Raw genomic sequence first — 19,516 nt, 5'->3', positions numbered from 1 at the left:
TGCCTCTGAAGTTGTCTGCTTTATTCTGTATTTCAGACATGCAGGAAGGTGATATAAGTCTCATCTGAATTTACTGGAATCAGCACTGTAGCCAGTTTAAGTGAGGTATTAAGAATCAAACAACAGTCTTAGCCTATTGAAGACCGAGGTCATTAACTGTGCTAAAATAAATTCTCACTTAATAGGGATTACCCATGTCATCACATAGGTATAATAAATGTTGAAATTAAAAATGTAATTAAAAAATTAAAATATAATAATACTAGAGATATATCTTTCTTCTTTCTTTTATTCCAGTCTTTCTTTCCTAAACATTGACTACTTTTCCTTTTTTTCCCGCTCTATCCTACTATAAGGTTATTATTTGTAAAGTATTTGTAGTGGCTCTGAACCAAGTATTGCCTTTTGATTTATTCCACCTTGGTCAAGCCAATATGTCATTATACAGAATACTTTTACTTTCTAGATGTGAAAGCAAACATCACTTATAGTAAGAATCAATTGAATGGGACCTTTAGAAAAGCCCAAGAACTCTAGAATCTGTGGTTTATATCTTCATCTCTTTGCATTTTGTCTAAATGAGGAACACAGAGAGAAGCTTAAGGAAACCCACTTAATGTTTGACATGCACTGATTTATGCCATTGAGTCCTACCTACTTGTCAATTAACTTTTATGTTTCATAGTTTCACTCTATAGTTAAAAAATTAGATGGCAAATGTGGTAACATCAGAACTCTAATTCTTTCCATTGAGGAGGAACAGTTAAAAAAAGTTGTTTTGGAGGGGTTTAGGATGTACAATTTCATTTGAAGCATTATGAAAAATTCCTAGTGTTCTTCTGTGGGTCCGCAGAGGGGCTGAAAATAAGGGGTTGAGGAGAGAGGAGAGTTACATATGAATTTTGACATTTTAGAAGCCTGAGTTCAGTCTGGAATTTTGTGTGAAATTTGGATACCAAAGCATTGCACTTCAAAGGCAAGCACTGGTTTTAGCTGGAGACTTAACCAAAGCTTCAAACACAGTCAGTTCCTACTGATGGTTTAAGGAGATTTTGGGGTGAATCAGCTTACTTTGGCCACTTGCCCAGAGCAGCTTTTACCCTTGCTGGCATGCTTAAGACTTCAGCTGTCTTCTCAAAAAGCTTTGGGTAAAAGTGTGTGAATTCTGTGTGCCACTCCAGGATTGTGCAAGGCTTGTCTGAGGTTGACTACAAACCTTCATTCTTCCTGAGCAAAACTTTGAAGGGAACCCATACTTGATTCCTGGGAGAACCAGCATTCACATTTGCTCCCATATCTTACTTAAATTTTTCTTTTTAAAGGTCTGTTATTGCAGCCTTTACTGATTGATTATTAATACTACACTCAATATTTCAATGACTCTCAATCATAAAAACACTTCCTTGCCACAACTTGTAATGTTCTCTGCTCCTGTGCATTGATGGCCTCCTGTGAGGGCCCAATCAGCAGAATACATTGGACAAATTTCCAGGTAATCTTGGAATCACATGCTGGTCTGGGAACTGCAAAAATGCAGCAACTCAGATATTTCTGCTCACTAGAAAAGGATCTTCTAAAATACTGATCAAGTTACACAATAATATTCTGCTTCAGTTTCTAATGATAGTGTTAATATGTATTTTAGAAATTAAATTCACTATTTGCTCTTAGGGTAAAGGATGTCTCTAGCTGGATGCCAAAGAAACATCATTCCTCCATAGCATGAGCTTGATGCAGGACAGCTTCTTTGAGAACCTTGCCATGCAGATACTTGATCAGCTCCTATAGCTGTTGGGAATACTTGAGTGTCAGTGCAGAAACTTTAGGTGGGAAGGGATTTCAGTGGGAGGAAAGAGATTTTTCATTTATTTCCAGTGTAAAAAATGGGCAGGAAAACATGCCCTGGAGGAGCATAGCTTAAATTGGGTTATTCATTATCTCAGCTGGCATTTCTGAATCCTTGGCTTATGTTCCACCGAGCTGTGATAAAACCTTTCTCCCCATCAACAAGAATGTCTCTGATTAGAATAAAATAAAAATCACTATAGCCTTTTTTTGCAAATGTAAAGGTACTTAATTTCAAAAGTGATATAAATCATAATTATATTAATGACAAGCAGGAAACATCCAGAAAGAGAGTGGGGTGTACGTTGGTTTTTAAGAGTAATTTTTTAACCACTTTTACTTTCACCTTAACATGATGAAAAAATCTGCAAATATTTTCTTTCTCTTTGCTACATTTGTGTGTAGGAACACCATTGTCTCAGAATAAAGATTCTGGGGGATTGTTACTACTGCGTCTCGGGCCTCCCAGAACCTCGCCAGGACCATGCACACTGCTGTGTTGAAATGGGGCTCAGCATGATCAAAACTATCAGGTAATGCCTTTTTCTCCCCCTGATTCATTGTTTCTGGCAGTGTTCTCAACTTCCTACCTGAGAATGTTATCACTAGACAAGTAATTATTCTGGTGGTTCAAAAATCTCAGCATTATCACTGTGAAAAGGACAGGACTTTTTTGATCCATGTAATGGGTGGGAAAAGTTGCTAAAATGATTTTACTAACCTGTGCTACTTCAGAGATGTAACACAATAGCTGTGTGTGCAACTGAGAGGCTTCGCAGTTCTTGGCAGTTCTCACTTTGTACTGTTGTCAATTTCAAGAGAAGACAGAAGAGGAGGAGTCTGAATTACTTCCTATAATCCCTTTAACAAAATTAAACCACAATATAAACACAAAATAGACAGCTTTGGCTATCCTTTAGCTTGGAAACTAGCTCATAGACAAACTCATAAGTACTGAGATTTTCCAGATGAACAAATTTTACCTGCTAAATTAGGTTCTTGCTTAAATTCACAAGCACTGGAAGTATTTTAATGAAGGAATGTGTTCCCATCATGTAAATATAATTATGCTGCTGTTAGATTATTGTATTTTGATGCAATTACAATTAATAATAATCATATTTCAGCAGCCTGTGGGTAGAGCTTGTCCAATGAGTTACCATGACATTGGTCGACATCTAGTACTCCGAGAGGGGTTTTGTCCATCTTTTAGAAATTTATGGGTTTTTACTGATACGACGTATCAAAAAAAATTTGCTGTGCTAATCATATTCAAATACTTTTCTGTTGTTGTCTTCCCTAAAATAGTGTTGCCTAACATGAGCATTCTCCGCTTTCCCTGGATATTTTGCTGTCCAATCTCTTTGTCTGCTTCTTGTCCAGACCTCTTTGCCCCTTTTATCTGGGTCTGTCTCATGACATACATCAGACACTTAATGCACACTGCAGCTGCATTACTGAGCTCTTAATAGAGACAGAATTTGACTAAAATTAATTAATGGAAAATGTAACTGAATAATGATTATGCAACAGTGATATCTAAGAAGGCTGGATTCAATTATCACAGGCTAAATGTTGAATAAAGTAATCAATACTTTGCTTCTGGAATCCCCACAGTGAAAGTGAAACATGAATTAGAGAAAACAGAGATGAAAAACTCTACCAGCACTGTCAACATTTTTTGGATACACACATCAAATTTTTGCATTTCCTTGGTAACACCACCAGCAGACTACCCATTGTTATCTCTTTTTCTTCAGACAGTAAATCTCTCTCCATCTCCTTACACATGTGGAAGTCTGTAACATCCTGTGCCCTTCAATGAACAGGGTCTTGAAGGCAGCAATCCAATAGAAATATTGCTCTATTTTTAGTATCCTAAATGACAGCTACAGTAAGTCAGAGCCATGACACAAAGTCCATCAGGACTTGGGTCATCCATCACAGACTACTTCAGTTCCGATTACCCCCAATTTGTTTGATAATCCCAGTATCTGATTTTCTGTCTATGCAATGAGGATGGTTCTTCCCCCAGGCTTTTCTGTTCAGAGTCTTATGTTGCTTATCTTAATGTGTGTTCACACAGTTCACAGGGAGGACCAATCCTGCCATGGAATATTAGAATTATTTCTGCCCACATTTCTGAGAAAATTTGGAGTTATCTACATTCTATTAATTAAAATTAAAGAAGTAGATATATGTCTCACAGTTAAGATTTAAAAAAATACTCTTTATAAAAGTGAGTTTTTTATCATGTTCGTCCCCACAGAATTTTACTATATTTAAAACATGACAGAAATGACATTTTGATGATTAGAAAATTTTTTATCTTCATCAGAAGATTGCATAAAATAAATACTTTTTAAGTTAAAAATAATAGGGAGATGACCAAGATATGCAAAACCATCATTCAGATTGGAGAACTGCATTGAAGTTATACAGATAAACATTTCTCTCCTTTGAGATGGGCAATGTTGTACTCACCTGTACAGCCCTTCTGGTGAGGCAGCACCCAAAAAACCCCTGTGATCTCAAGATACCATGGATACCATGGCTGAATACTCCTTCTATTGTCCTTGATGTCTCCATGGCCAAAGGGAACAGAACAAGAATGTCAGGTCCATTCATTACACAACATGTAAAATAAATCTACATGGACAGACTGTCTCACAAGGGACTTTTGAGTTTTCATACAGCTTGAATCCATACAGCTAAATTGTTAATATATTGTTAATTGAGAGTCTACAATTTGATTTTAAGCTTGAATCTTGCAGCTCCACTGCTCTTTTTGCAGATGAAAGGAACTGGTTAGAACTCAACAAAATAATTCAAGATCCTTATCTTTCCCTGTAATTTTTTTTTTTTTTTTGCAACACCATGCTTTGTTAAAAATCCCATAAAAGAAGCACTATTATTGTTATTCCAATCTGTCTTCTTGTTCTTTGCTCCCTTAACTGTTGAGAACAATTGATGAGTGACTTTTAACCACAGGAAGATGGCATGGAATCTGATATTTACTCCAAAGTAAGGCAGTTTTGCTCCACCACATTTCGGCAGGAGAAAAAAGCCATATTCCATCTGTGCTGCAAAACCCAAAGACCTGTAAAATTCTGTTTCTCTGCAGCTAGAAATGTGAATTAAAGTAAAAAGGACAAGATTTTCACAGGGAGTTCTTTTGTTCAGCTGGTTTTCACATCTTTTCATGGGCAGCAATAACTCTCATTTTGTTTAATTTTATGGTACCAATGACTGTCTGTACTAACTGTTGATGGAAACAGGATTCCAGTGGAACTTTTAGTCATGAGATGATAATTCATTTTAACAGTTATTATTTCATGATAATTCATTTTAACAATTATCACCCAAGCAAGTGGCTGTCAGGAATAGCACCACCTTCTCAAATGTCCTTATTCCTAAAACCTCTGTGACTGGGAGTAGAGGGGAAGGGAGATTGTGTGAGACTCAGCTCCTCAAGGACTCACTTTCACACTGTAATGATGGAAATGGCACATTTTATATAACACTGGAAATTCAAACAAACCCTTGTGCTGGTATACTTGTTTGGTGAATCAAGGAGTCCTGAGCCGTTTCATTTGTTGGATCATTTCCCACTAAAAGCCATCTGAAAGAGTAACTATTATGACAGAATATATGGTCATATTATAATAGATTATTTCTCCTATGATCTACAAGGCTCTTCCTATGATGCAATAATCTCTGATTCACAGAAGACAGGATGTATTCACAAACCCAAAAACGAAGGCTTAACGTCATTTCTGTGTGGTGGTGGAAAGGGATATTGTGACATACTCACAAGTTCAACCAGCACTTTTCAGACAGTTCTAAGATTGAATATAGGTTTCTCACTGACACTTTATCATATTGTCACCTCCAATGTCCATTTCAGCCACTGACTCTGAATGGAGAGAACACCAGAATAGATTTTCCTTCCCTGTTTTTGCTGTTGGATGATGATATGAACAGAAACAGGTAGAGATGAATGAGTTCATGCACTTCTGTGACCTCTTTCATTTGAGTGCACCATGAAACACAGTCGAGGCCACGTTGGAAAAAATGACAGAGGACTGTGTCTATATATATACATATATATGTATATGATTATATATATTTTTATAACATACTTTTCAAATCAAAAAACAAACTTCTATTGTGTGTGGTCCCTTGTACTATATTATTTTCCTGCTTCTCAGAGCAGATTCACATAAGAGGAATGCAGCAGTATTAACTCTGCCCATGTAGCTACAGTTTCTGTCTGAACTCAGAGCAAGTCAGTTATATTAGTGACAACATGAAGATTCTCCAGGTAATAGTTTCTGCCTACATTAGATTACAGTTCTCAATCCAAGGTAAACTCATCCTGGTGCTATTTTAAATTGGCTCCTTGGGAAAATATCTACATTAAATTGTAAATTCAACTTGTGTAAAGTTCACCTATGAAATGTTACATCCCACAGGTCACATTGCCTGCACTGTACCATTCAAAGAGTTCAGTAGTTTAGTGTATACTGTTACCAAGCTTTTCTAAAATAATGGATAATTCCTTCACAGGCATGACACAGTTCCCAGAGTCACACTGAAAAGATCACTTACCTTACTTCACCTACTATCCTGTAATGTCAACACCAAAAAGCATTTGAATTCCTTTAGGAAAATTCCGTAATTCTGTTGAGTCCAACCAAAATGTTCCCTATATAACTGAACCTTATGATGAAAGGACATTTCAGTTAGCAGGAGACACAGGAGATCACCTGTCCATCCTTCTGCTCTCAGCAGAGTCAGCTAAAACCTTTATTTACTTCAACCAGAATACATGGACTTTCATATTTCACCTGCATGAGGATGATAATAACCATGTCTTGATGGGTAAATTGAACAACCCCAGAGAATTTTTACCATCACTGAGAAAAAGTGAAACGGACTGGCCAACTCCACTCTTCTGAAGTCATTTTGCTTCCAAAACGAGACAGCTGAATGCAAATTCCTACTAGAAATGGTCTGGAACAGGATGTGAAAGGGCTTGTTGAGAATGAAAAAGCACTCTGGATTGTTTTAAGAATCTCAAAGCATAGTGATAACCTTGCACAATTGAACTGGCCAGCACAGAAGCAGCCTGTGTGTCACTCTCAATCTTCAGGGCCTGAATTCCAGGGCAGTCAGATTTTTGACAGCTACAGAAAAGGCTGAAAAGCAAATTTCTGACTTTTGGCTCACCTTCTTCATGCAAATAAGAAAGGTTTCAATTAACACCATAAAAATCAAATACCCATCAAAGAATGCTGACCAGGAGGAAATGCCAAGATCCAATTAAAATCATTGCATTTTTTTATCTCTGGCTAGACTGAAATGAGATGAATGACAAAAATAACACCAGTCACAGTTACCTCATCCTGGATAAGATATCAAAGCACTTGTGAGGCAAAGAGGGCTGCTGTATAGATCATCAATAATGCATCTTTGTGCATACACTTTGTCAATGTATCTGCAAAAAGCTTGTAAAGTAGTTGAAGAAAATACATTTTTTTAATTAGAAGCTTCATTGACAGTTGAATAAATTTAATAGAGAGAAGAACTAGATGTGGAATATCTGAGATTTTGCAAAATGGACTTTCTTAATTTTTTTCTCTACATTTTTTATCTAGTACATGCAATTATTTCTGAGAATTTTTTTTCTGAATAAGTTAGAGCTACCACTATTGATGAAGGTGATCCAGGCTTTGTTATTTCAGGCTTTGTTTTTCCTATACCTGTATGCAAACAAAACCTCCTAAAGTATGGGCTAGTCTGGCTGCTAGAGAGTTAGATTTGACCATGATTAAGTCCCCTTCTTTACATAATTCAGAAATCTTTTTCACCCCACATCACTCCCAATTTTAAATAAAAAAGAATAACTCCATGACTTCTTACATAGTAAAAAATCATCTCACTTTTAAACTTTTTTAGTGTTTGCAGAGAAATTTTGAAATAAAGCAAACCATTTATTCTTTGTTCAATTTAATATCTTACAACAAAAACTTTTATATGAAGACTATTGTTTCCATGACAGGTTATCAACAGTTCTCCTTTCAGTCTTGTGTTGCAAACAATAAAGTAAATTGAATGAGACTAGATCACCCTTGTGCTTTGATTCATGTCCTGGACAGGGCTGTTAAAATACATTTCAGACTATGCCTGTTACTTCATGCGATCAGGTCCCTTCCTGCAATTATTTTCCCACCTATCCACCCAGGAGCTGTGCATGCCAAGAGGAGGATGCAAAGACAGAGCCCTGCATGTGCCCCAGCACTGCAGCAGACAGAGAAACAGAATGTCCTCAGCCAGAGGGTGCAGGCAGGAGGCCAAATCCACTCGGGCTGCTGGGGAAGAGCTGAGATCAAATATCACCTGAGCAGCACATAAAGAGTTGCTTTATGTGGGAGGGAGACTGTGAGAGACAGATAAGGTGAGGGGGAGAGGACCTTGATTAGTGTCTGCAGTAGGAGCTGTGTGAGGTTTAGGACAAATTCTGAAGTCCTGTGCTGCTGATGGAGGATGCCAAAGCCTTCTCAGGCCATCCCCATATTTTTATGACAAAGGACAAGTTAAATCCAGGAATACTTAGTGGCCACTCTGGAAATAGAGGGGCACATTGCTCAGTTGCACCATTGTTTGTACCTGGTCTCTCCAGTGATATCTGCATGTGTGAGTTCTCATATAAGATACAAGAACCAGACCACAATTTACAGTATTTAAAATGAATAGAATAGAATAGAATAGAATAGAATAGAATAGAATAGAATAGAATAGAATAGAATAGAATAATAAGCTATTTTAGTTGGAAGGGGGCTACAGTGACCATCTAGTCCAGCTGCCTGCCAATTCAAAGGTCACCAAAGTTAAAGCATGTTAAGGGCATTGTCCAAATCCACCTTGATCATGGGCTTGGGGCATCAATCAGCTCAGCAGAGAGCCTGTTTCACTGTTTGGCCACAGTCATGGTGAAGAAATGTTCCCTAATGTCCAAGCTGAACATTCACTGACGGAGTTTGAGTTATTCCCATACTTTCAGTCACTGGATCCCAGGGAGAAGAGCTCAGTATCTCCCTCTCCCCTTCCCCTCCTCAGGAAGCTGTCAGAGAGCAATGAGGTCACACCCAGCCTCTTCTTCTCTAAACTAGACAAACCTAGAGCCTTCAGCTGCTCATCACAGGACATGACAGTTGGTAAAATAGAAATTAAATTGGTAAAATAGCACATGTGTCTATACATGTATAGAAAAAGGTTACATAAATATAGTCTATTAAAACATTTTATTAAAATTAAGCCCTTCTTATTGATAGCATTTTTCAATCAAAAGCTTTTTGCTCAATTATTCCTCTAAATACAATTATCTTTTATTTCAAGATAAGGAAATCAAATGTAAAATTAAAAATAATTATCTTAGTCTGAACAAAAGGAAAAGGCAGACTGGGGAAACAGTCATGAGAGAGGTTGTGTGATAATTCCTCTGACAGTTACAAGTATCAGTTTAGATATTTCTGTAGCATATAAAAATTATTCAAAACAGATTAAAATCTCAGTGGTCTCACTTCTATTAGTTGCTCTCACAACACTTAAAGTGCTTCAATGTGGAGGAAGCATATCCCATCTTCCAGGGACAGGTAATTTTTGTATAATTATGATATTTCAAGCCCTCTTGCTTGCATGAAATGAAGAAATTTGTAAATGAAAACTATAAGCTTTAATTATAAGGACACAGATCAATACCTTCGCAAAGTTTCTTTGTTTATTATTTTATGATTTATTATTTTAAACCTTTTTCTCTTAGCTGAAATATGTTGGCGTCCTGACGTGATGAACAGGTCTTGTAGGCAAACTACTGCACTGAGACTTATCATATGCCTGCCCTTCTCCAACTTTTCCTAATCTGAAGGGAAGGGAAATGATGAATTCCTTATTTTCAATTGTTCACATTTTTGTGCAACTAGTTTCCATTTTAGAACTCTTGGTTGTTTTTTTTCCCTTACAAACTGAGCTGGTGCTCCATTGCAACAATGAAAGCTCAAGTATTGAATGCAGAAAGCAATTTACCCTTTTCTCCTTTACAGAGGAACTGTCAAGGTCATTACTGATGCATCTGAAGCAAGGGCAGTTAACTTCAGAGCAGTGAAATAGAGCTGTTTATTCTTTCCCTGCTCTGTAGTGTGATCTTGCTGTGCTTCTATTGACTTCAGTGACTGTAGAGATGAGGCTCTTTACAGACACACAGCAGGTTTGTAGACCAGCAGTAGCAATGTGCTTTTCCTATCCTGAACACACAATTTAAAGATTAATGAACACTAGCTCTAAGACTATTTCTGGTGCAAACAGTTATTGTCACACAAACAGAACTAGAAAAGCAGTCTCTTAACAAATATGCTCATATGTTGTTTATTTTTGAGAGGTGAAATGGTCACCACCACCCCAGAGATTTTAAACTCACATGGTTGTCATGACAGAGCAAATGGTGTTCTGACCAAATCTAATGAAAATAATAATTTGACAAAAAGTAACTCTGGAAAATCCCAGTCAATACAATAACATTTTTTTAAAAATTGAAAATAAGTAAAAAATACACAAGAATATAAAAGAATAGACAGGTTTGATGAAAATAGTTGCTGTTCCTGAACTGTCCACATTGTTCCTGACTGTTCCATACTGTTCCAACAGTTCTGTACTGTTCCTGAACCTTTTATAAGGTACCAAGCTAAAGCATTCAATAAGTCCAACAAAATATTTTCACTCAGTCATCTTATTCTCTCTCTATTTTTCCCTGTCTGTCTGATTGAAATAAGAAGAGTGCACTGAGCCATGCATGCAATTGAGTGTTTAATGATAACCTGGCTTTTAGAGTAATTTTATCACTACTTCTACCTTTGCTATTTAGAAAGTTCTCTCTTCATTTTACAGGCTAGACTGCACTTTGCAGCTAATTGACATCATATTTTACATCATACCCTTTTCAAAATGATATGGAAAATTGTGGCATATATTTTCATAAGTCTGGTCTTCTTTCTTTGTGTGTTTTGTTTAACAGATATGTCAGATCAAGAACAAAGCATGACATTGACATGAGAATAGGGATTCATTCTGGATCAGTTCTGTGTGGAGTGTTGGGCCTGAGAAAGTGGCAGTTTGATGTCTGGTCATGGGACGTGGATATTGCAAACAAACTCGAGTCAGGTGGAATTCCTGGGTAAGGCAAAGTGTATTTCCCACAGATAGAAAACATTGCCAGCACATTACACTGTTAACCTTGCCAAGAGATTAACTGTTTTACATCATTTCATCAACTATGACTTTTTTTTTTTTTTTGCTATTTTGCAGTTGGCAAGGATTAGTGAGGATATAGCCAAAAAAGGTAGAAATGGTCTGCTTGTAGAGCCATTTGAAAAGACAAGACAAAATTATTAATTTTTCTTTGTTACCCCTGATTTTCTCAAAATGATCCATCTTTTGTTTTCAGCCTTCATAGTCCTCAGAGGTAGCTCAGATTTCCCAGTTAGATGTTGACCATTCATGAGATTTTCCAGGCTTCATTCTCTCACCTTTTTCATTCAAACAATGCTATGAGGTACAAAGCTATAATTTGTTCTATTTTATAATGCACAAACTGTGGGAAGAATTACATGTTCATGGGTCAATAGTCTAATAGCAAGTTGTTATGAACAGCAGGATCTCTGTTAATATAATTTGTCAAAATAATTTAATGCTTTAGTAGATGTTTTGAGATATTTATCTTAACCTGTCTATATGTGAAAATGTATGCTTTTCAACTAAAAAAAGCCTAGTTTCTTTCTGTATCTGAGTGTCTGATGTGGCTGATTCACCTGAAAGTTGAATGTTATTTCTGCTTGATATATATCCTGCTAGTTTGGAAGCTACAAATCCTAGATTTGAACAGTTGTGATTGCAGGAATCTTCTGTTCACTTTCAGTCCCACCTGCCACTGATGAAAGATGTAGAAAAGATCACCTAGACAATTCCAATTTTAGCCATAGAGTTTGGAAGCAATAGCAGCAGACATCTTTATGTGGGAAAAAAATCTAAATGGTGCTGTCACCTTGAATGACAGAGATTTTAAGTCATCAAAACTGAGTCATGTGCTGTCCTCCCTCCACACACATCAGGATCTGTCAGAGCTGTCATGTTCCCAGGAAATTGGAAGGAAATTTGCTCCATATATTGCAAATGCAGGCCCCTTCCACATTTCTACATAGTAAACCTTTATTCTAATATATATTCTTGGAATTAGCAGAAAATGAAATTCTGCATGCTTTGAGAACAACTTCTGTACTCTGCATATGTCACTCATGTATAAAATTTCAGAAAAAAATTTCATTGTCTGCTACTTATCCCACATGATAGCCCAGATGACTAAGAGGATGCTTTGTTCACATGAGCAAATTGATCATCTAAGTCTCCCCATTCACACCTGCAAAAAGCAGAGTCTATTGCTGTTAATGTGTGCAAGCTGTTTGGCTATTAATGAATAACCCAGAAAATGCACAGATAAAATGCTGCAGATAAAATGCCTGGCAGGTTTTCAGTCTGTCAGAGCAGAGTGATTTCCTGGATACCAGTGTGCCAGCAGAACAAAGCCTGTATGTGACAGCAATGAACCAAGTCCTCAGAATAGTGATTTACATCAGAGTTTCCTAGTGTGCAGAGCAGATTTAATAGATCAGTTAAATTCATTTCAGCCTCTCCTTACTTCTCCCTGCCACCAGCATCCAAATCCCCCTATTTATTGCAATACTGAGGTCATTCCCTTTCCTAGAGCAGCTTCACCAGGAAAGCTGCCCTGGGGTTATGAGCAGTGCTGCTCTCAGGGTGTGAAACAAGAGCAAAAATGAACTGCAGCATTTTCCTGAGGCATAGTGGAGAGAGGAGCTGAGGATGGGAAACAGGAAAGAAGGGGCTCAGCTCTTCCCCTCAATGCTTGCATGTCCTCCTGAGCCCCATCCACCTCGGGTGATGCAGGGAGAGACTGCACCTGACAGAAGGAGCATGAACCAGCAGAGACCAGCTGCTGTGGGGAAGGCACTCACGAGCACTGAGAAAAAAATGGTAATTTCCAGTTTTCTGAGAGTCAAAGATGTGTCCACAGCACCTGAGAAGGAAATCTTGTGATCTGGTAATCAGTGACATTCTTCTGCCAGGGTTCTATTTTCTAATAGTTTTTACTTAGTGTATGTGGTTATTACTCTGCAGTAGTGAATTGCATAAATCCTAGGTAATAATTAATTTTCAATGTTGTCCCAATGACAGGTGTCATCTAACACTGTAGGCCTGATATGCTTTCAAGAGTAGGTCAGGCAATATTTTTTTACTTCAATACTCAGGTTTCCAGTGTACTGTATTTGTAGAAAATTAAACGATATCTCTCGACATTTTAAGTTTTTTTAAGCAGTACAAAACGTGAAGCCAGCAAATACTTATAATCTGCCAACTATTTATTAATATTTGGCCCATTTAAGCACATCACATTAATAGCTATCTCCATACTCTGGTAAAGCTGTTATCATATCCATCATAAAATCCAAATTTCAAGGCCTTATTTCCTAAATTATATTAGTTGAATCTAAAGAGAGACACAGTCACCTTGGCAACTAGTGTATCACTTTCTCTTTCTTTTTTCTTTTTTTCTTTAGTTTTAGGTTAGTACTCTACTTAAATCAATTTAGCCTTTTTGGATTTCGTAGGACTAGGAAATTCATCATCTTTCTGAGAGGTCACATGCTTTGCTGTTTCAGTCCAGGCCAAAAGTTGCTTATATTTGAGAAACATTTTTACTGGTTTTATAATGAGTTTTAATAACAGCATGACTTTAGAAAGAGAAAGTTGTACAAAACCTGGGAAGAACTAGGGAATTTGAGACAGCCTAAAAATGACTGGGATACAAATTTTTGATCTTTTAATTAGATGTTGATATTGAATGCTCCACATGGACAGTTTGTGCCAAGTTGTGATACTCCTGGGCACTTCACACTGCTTAAATACAACCAGGACTTTATTTTCTAGCAATGTATACACATCATATATGACCTTATAGTCTTTTATTGCATCAAAGTATTCTGCAGTTTAATTCTGTATTGGCATCCTTTGAGTAATAGAAGAAAGTTCCCAAGGGACTTGCTAGGACCATTTCATTCACAGGAGGAAGCCAAATTGTGGTGCCTGAGAAAAGCAACGTAGAGTGTGTCATCAAGAAAGGATCAAGAATTTCAGCTCACTCTGACTATTAAGGATCTGTATGCAAGTCTGTCTTTCAGAAAGTGACATACACCCAAAGTTTAAAAAATCAGCTGGTTCAAAGTCACTACAACTATTTTCTTTGGGCCAGATAAATGCCTAATGAACAACTCTCACTTCATTCATGATGCTGCATTGTAGATTATAGCATAGCTGACCATGTTGATGGGCTCTAGAGGTGTCTGCAATTCTCCTACATGCAGGAACATGAAGATTCCTTAAAAATAGTTTGGCTGGAACACATCCAAATTCCTATCATACCATTGCAAAATTTGAGCTCTTTTGCATGTAGTCTCTTAAATTCAGCTTCACTTTGGCCAAAGCTTATTGAATTCATTGCCTGGTCTTAATAGAAATAATTATGTTGTTTGCCTTTGCATAGTTCTCACATTTCCCTAATTCACTTCAGGTGCAGTCAGATCATAATTTCAAATGTTTAAGCTACCTCAGGAAACTGAAGGAAATTAAAGACCTTCACATAAACTGCTCCAATGCCTACCATTTATTTTTCTCTCAACATACTTCCCTGAAGTACAATTTTCTTTCACTCAGAATAGCATTTTACTTAGGAAGGCCTCCCATTAAACTATTAACTATGAGCAAATATATCAAGTGTGAATGTCAAAATGTTTTTCCTGTGACAGGACTTTGTGCATTAATGACATTTTATTGATGTAAACATATTTTGAGATTATTTGATGACAAATAAAGCTCATGTTTTTAAATGCGCTTATATTCATTGTTTGCAATAGAAAACCTTGTATTTATCCATGATGTTAAACAATATAGAGTTCAAAACCTCCTTCTAACCTATGTATAGTAGAGCACAATCAGTATTTGCTACTACTTATTTCACTTATGCAGGAGGATTCACATCTCCAAAGCCACTCTGGACTGCCTGAATGGGGATTATAAAGTTGAAGAAGGGCATGGCAAAGAGCGCAATGAATTCCTGAGGAAACATAACATTGAGACTTATTTAATTAAACAACCTGAGGAGAGTCTGTTGACTTTACCTGAAGATATTGTGAAAGAGGCTGTCAGCTCCTCTGACAGGAGAAACAGTGGAGCTACATTTACAGAGGGATCCTGGAGCCCTGAACTTCCATTTGATAACATAGTGGGAAAACAAAACGTAAGTCAAACTTCCTTTAATGTCACTGAGATGAATGCATGATGGAGTGCACTTCAACAATGGAGGCCTCAGAGGAGGAAACTTCATCTTTAACCTTTATTCTAACACGTACTGTAACAGCAGAGGATTGAACAAATTGTTTCAAGGCAGAAAAATCATGTATTTAAACTGGGAAAATGCCAGTGAAGCAGAGATTTTGGGTTCATTGTTTTTTTTTTTCTTTTTCCCAACTGAAATTAAATGCTGCATGGCTTAGTTTTAATTGAACCACTCCACAAAGTAATTAAAAATAAATCTAATGTTACTAAACTACTGGAACATTCTAGTGAGAGTGTTTATCTCATTGCATAGCTTCAATGTAGGGCCATCAAATTAAAGGGATGAAGGAAAGGGCATTTTCCCAGAGGAAAACACATAAAGTAGTTTATTGATACATGAGGGAAGGAAAAAAAACCACCTAGTGAAATCAGGTTCTTAATTTCTTACTTTTTTAACAAAAAAAATTAAAAACTCATACTCTAAGATACAATTAAAATTCACTAGCAGATGATTTAGACTCTAAGGACATCTGTAGCTCAATAGAAATATGAGATAATAGCAACTTCTCCTGATCAGATATTTTCCAAAAGCACTGCATGGCTGATTGCCAGCAACCTGGGAACCAACAATTCTTGTACGGTAAAAAAAAAAAAATCATTATTGTTTAGAGAATTAAAGATGGAAAGGTTAAAATACCCTCAGACTCCACTCTTCTCACTGCACTTGGAGGATTGATGAGTCTTTATGACACAAGGTCAGCTGAAGTTTTCTTTCATTTTCTTTGAGGGATCTGTAATGACATGATAGATCCTCTCTTCTGCTGCACACCCTAATTCCTACTTGTCTGAACTGTCTGTTGAACCTTAAGCATTGTTGTGTGGAGGTCTTACTTTTGTCAACTGTCTTCTGCTTCTTACAAATGTGCTCAGCAGTGATAAAATCTCACAATCAGTCAGACCACAGCAGTGTCTTCATCTCCTCAAACTGAATTGGAGCATGGCACAGTTTGCTGTTATGTAAAACACCTGTTTTATATATGTTCTGTACATCTGTGCATCTGCATGTACACTGCCTTACAGTATTCTCTGTATTTTGTTGACTTGTCTCTATATTGTCATTTCATTAGGAGTAGAGATATGGGCGCATGCTGCTGTCAATATCTTGTGATCTGTCTCTATTTCTTTCCCTTTAAGATATTCCAATTTCTGTAGTCCAAAAAAATCTGTGTAGAGAAGGCTTTCATTTTTTTTTGGTCATTTTCTCGGCTAAACCTGACCTTGATGCTAAGAAAGACAAAGAAAAAAATTGAAGGATTAGTGGGTTTATCCAATTATTGATCAACTCCTAGTACTATTAAAAAGGACTTGAAAGTAATTGAAATAGTCATAGCTTAACAGCTTCTTTAAAACTTTTTTTTCTTATGGCAATAAACAATCTACATTTAGAACAGTTTCTCACAGGTTTTTTTAAAGAATTTGAAGTGGTGTTGGGAAAAGCTGTAATTTTATATAACACAGTTTAACAATAAGCCTTTTGGTGGAGACAAGATTTTAAAAATCTGCTGTTCTATGTATGATTCAATTATTATGTAATTTTTAATTTACAGTTGAGACAATGGGCAGTATTGCTCATAAATAATGTATTTTAGCTAAAAAATTCAGATGATAGATTTAAATTATACTAGGATGTAGTAGCATTTTCCAGAGGTGTGTCAGTCTTGGACAGAATAAGCATTTAAAAACACTAATTAAGCAGCTTAAAGGTCACTGTCAGCAGCAGGCTTTGAGAATTGTAGAAGCAGCAACCCAGCAGTGAATCACTCTGTATGTTTGAATATTTGCCAATTGAATTTAAATGATTTCTTTACCCAATATAAATTACAACAAAATTTGAGCAATTGATCACATGTGTCTTTTAACTCCAGTTATGTTAGGAAGCATGTGAAAAGAAATCTCTGGGGTGTTCTTAAGCCAAACTCAAATTTATCCCAACACACACTCATTACCTTGAACTTGTGTTCTATGAGCAGCCTGAATCATGAATTGTAGATGTGTTTATGTGAGTAAGAAACAAATAACCACTTTTTATGTAGGCAGTCACAGATATTAGCAAAAACTACACCCATCTACAGCCCAAGTATCACTATGTGCCCTTGCTCTGATCGTGAGTTAAGCCAAGGGTGCAAGTTCTTGTCTGAAATTCAGACGTGCCCAATGTAAATGGGGGTTTCTGTTATTGAAACAAGTGTCTGGAGTTCTTTCTTAAAGCAAAGAAAATTGAACAGAAGTTATTTTATTTCAAGAGAGAAAAGGCTTCCTCCTCTAGAATGAATTAATGGCAGTTTAAGTTGGATTTCTTCCATGTACCTTAGAAAAGGAGTAACTGAAAGCATAACATGGTCACTGGATGTGCTGGTGGAGGCACCTGATGGTCCTGTCAGGATGTGAATTAGGAAAAACAACATTTTAAAATGTCTGTCTCCTTTAGGTGTACCTTAGTAGTGGTTGTAGTAAAGCTTAACAGTGAACATAGAAATTATACTAAAAGACTGCCAAGATGACAGACAAGTCTAAAGAAAAGGATGGAAATCAGTTCAAAGCCAAGGTACCTGTGTGTTACAGCTGCCCCATTGTTATTATTGTTTATTTCTGTGCTGAGATGCCCCAGCCCTGCCCAGCTGTGCTCACCACTGACCAGTGGTACCATGGTGTCCCTGTGTCTTGTCCCACACCTTCTGGCTCCTGACTATTGTCCAGTCCCCAGAGCATCTCTGCTGACCACAGCTACATGTGATTGGGCAACTGAAAGTATCTGCAGTGTGTATTGAAAGAAATAGAAGTTTAGACACTGAGCATGTAGACACCAAACTTGTACACACCCTTATTTAGGTGTCTTCCTCTTGAGCTAAATCCTATCTGTCTTTTTAAGCATGTGACTTTTTATTTTCCTATTTCCTTCCAAAACATGATGCTCACAGTATGAAAAAAGTAATTCGAAACCTTCCTAAGATTTTCTAAATTACAGATTACAGATTAAAAATTTCCATTCGTTTTGAGAGCTGTGTGCTTGGACTTTTTTTTGCAGGAAAACTTCCCAGAAAGAAAGTAAAATCTAATCTTTTAAAGTCTCTATAAAATTTGTCTAAAGTAGGAAGTTTATTATTTGATTGTTTTAATTAATCTTCTTTTAGTTTCAGATGCAAGTTTGGCTAGGGTTTCTTGTTTTGGGGTTTTTTTAAAAGAATTTTGTGTTTGTTCCTGTATGATCAATGGTTATTGTCAGCATCAGAAAACTCCAAAAGCCCACTGTAGAATTCACAACTGTGTCTTCCACAGAGCTGCTCACAAAAGTGAAGGAGAGATAATAGGAAGAATCAATATTTCTTTGTGTTTCATAAAGTCTTAAAAGATGCAGAGCAAAGAGGGGGATAATATACAAAATGTGGTTAGAACTTATTCTTGAGACAATAATTTGCATGATGTTTTTTCATTGCTTTTATATCTAAACACAGGGAAGCAGTTTTTTTAAGTATGTGCATGTATATGAGGGAGAGAAAATGATGAAATAAAAATATGAATTTCCTTGTTATATTGTGAATATAAATGCAAATTCAGAGTCTATTTTTGCAAAATACTACAGGCACCATGGCCATAGTGGTGATGTTATGTCATATTCACCTACCATGAGATGTAAAACATTTCATACATTCAGCAAGGAGACAAGCCTTCATATCAATCACAGCCTAAAATAGAATTTAACCAAAATATAGTTGCTTAACAGAATGAACTGAGATTATTTTCCTTGTATAAATAAAACAAAATGCTCATCAAAAACATTAGGGACGTTCTCCACCCTTGTTTCCAGCGCAGAAACAGAAATAAACTGTAATTCTGAGGAATCAATTTACACACCACCATCTGATGTGATCTTATCCTTTAGCAGGGACTTCAGTCACACTCATGCCCTTTCAGACACCACAAATTGATAAAAGCTTTTCTTCCTAGCTCAGTTTAAAAGAGATAGGAGTACTTAAACTAAAGTAGTGTCACAGTGTGTAATAATATAGCATTTATCCACTTGCCTTGATTGTTTCCTCTCAGGTCAAGATATGAGTTCAGACATATATAAAACCTAAGCATGAGAAAAGTTTCTTTGATACTGTTTTTTTCTCCTAATGTTGATAATAGTGATTTGCTAGACAGAAGA

General features: G+C 36.7%; 1 protein-coding gene across 2 annotated transcripts in view; it reads left to right on the top strand.

Annotated features, from left to right (window-relative positions):
• Positions 1-19,516, top strand: part of ADCY8 (adenylate cyclase 8) — a 116,180-nt gene that overhangs the window by 59,292 nt on the left and 37,372 nt on the right. For both annotated transcript variants that reach the window (XM_077189043.1, XM_054632042.2), the window contains exons 5-7: positions 2,251-2,378; positions 10,919-11,077; positions 15,001-15,271. In XM_077189043.1, the coding sequence (XP_077045158.1) occupies positions 2,251-2,378; positions 10,919-11,077; positions 15,001-15,271 (558 nt within the window). The remainder of the gene's footprint in view (positions 1-2,250; positions 2,379-10,918; positions 11,078-15,000; positions 15,272-19,516) is intronic.

This window comes from Agelaius phoeniceus, chromosome 1 (assembly GCF_051311805.1).
Source record: "Agelaius phoeniceus isolate bAgePho1 chromosome 1, bAgePho1.hap1, whole genome shotgun sequence".
Classification (NCBI taxonomy): Eukaryota; Metazoa; Chordata; class Aves; order Passeriformes; family Icteridae; genus Agelaius; species Agelaius phoeniceus.
Note: the sequence above shows the minus strand (reverse complement) of the source record. Positions and strands in the feature narration are given on the sequence as shown.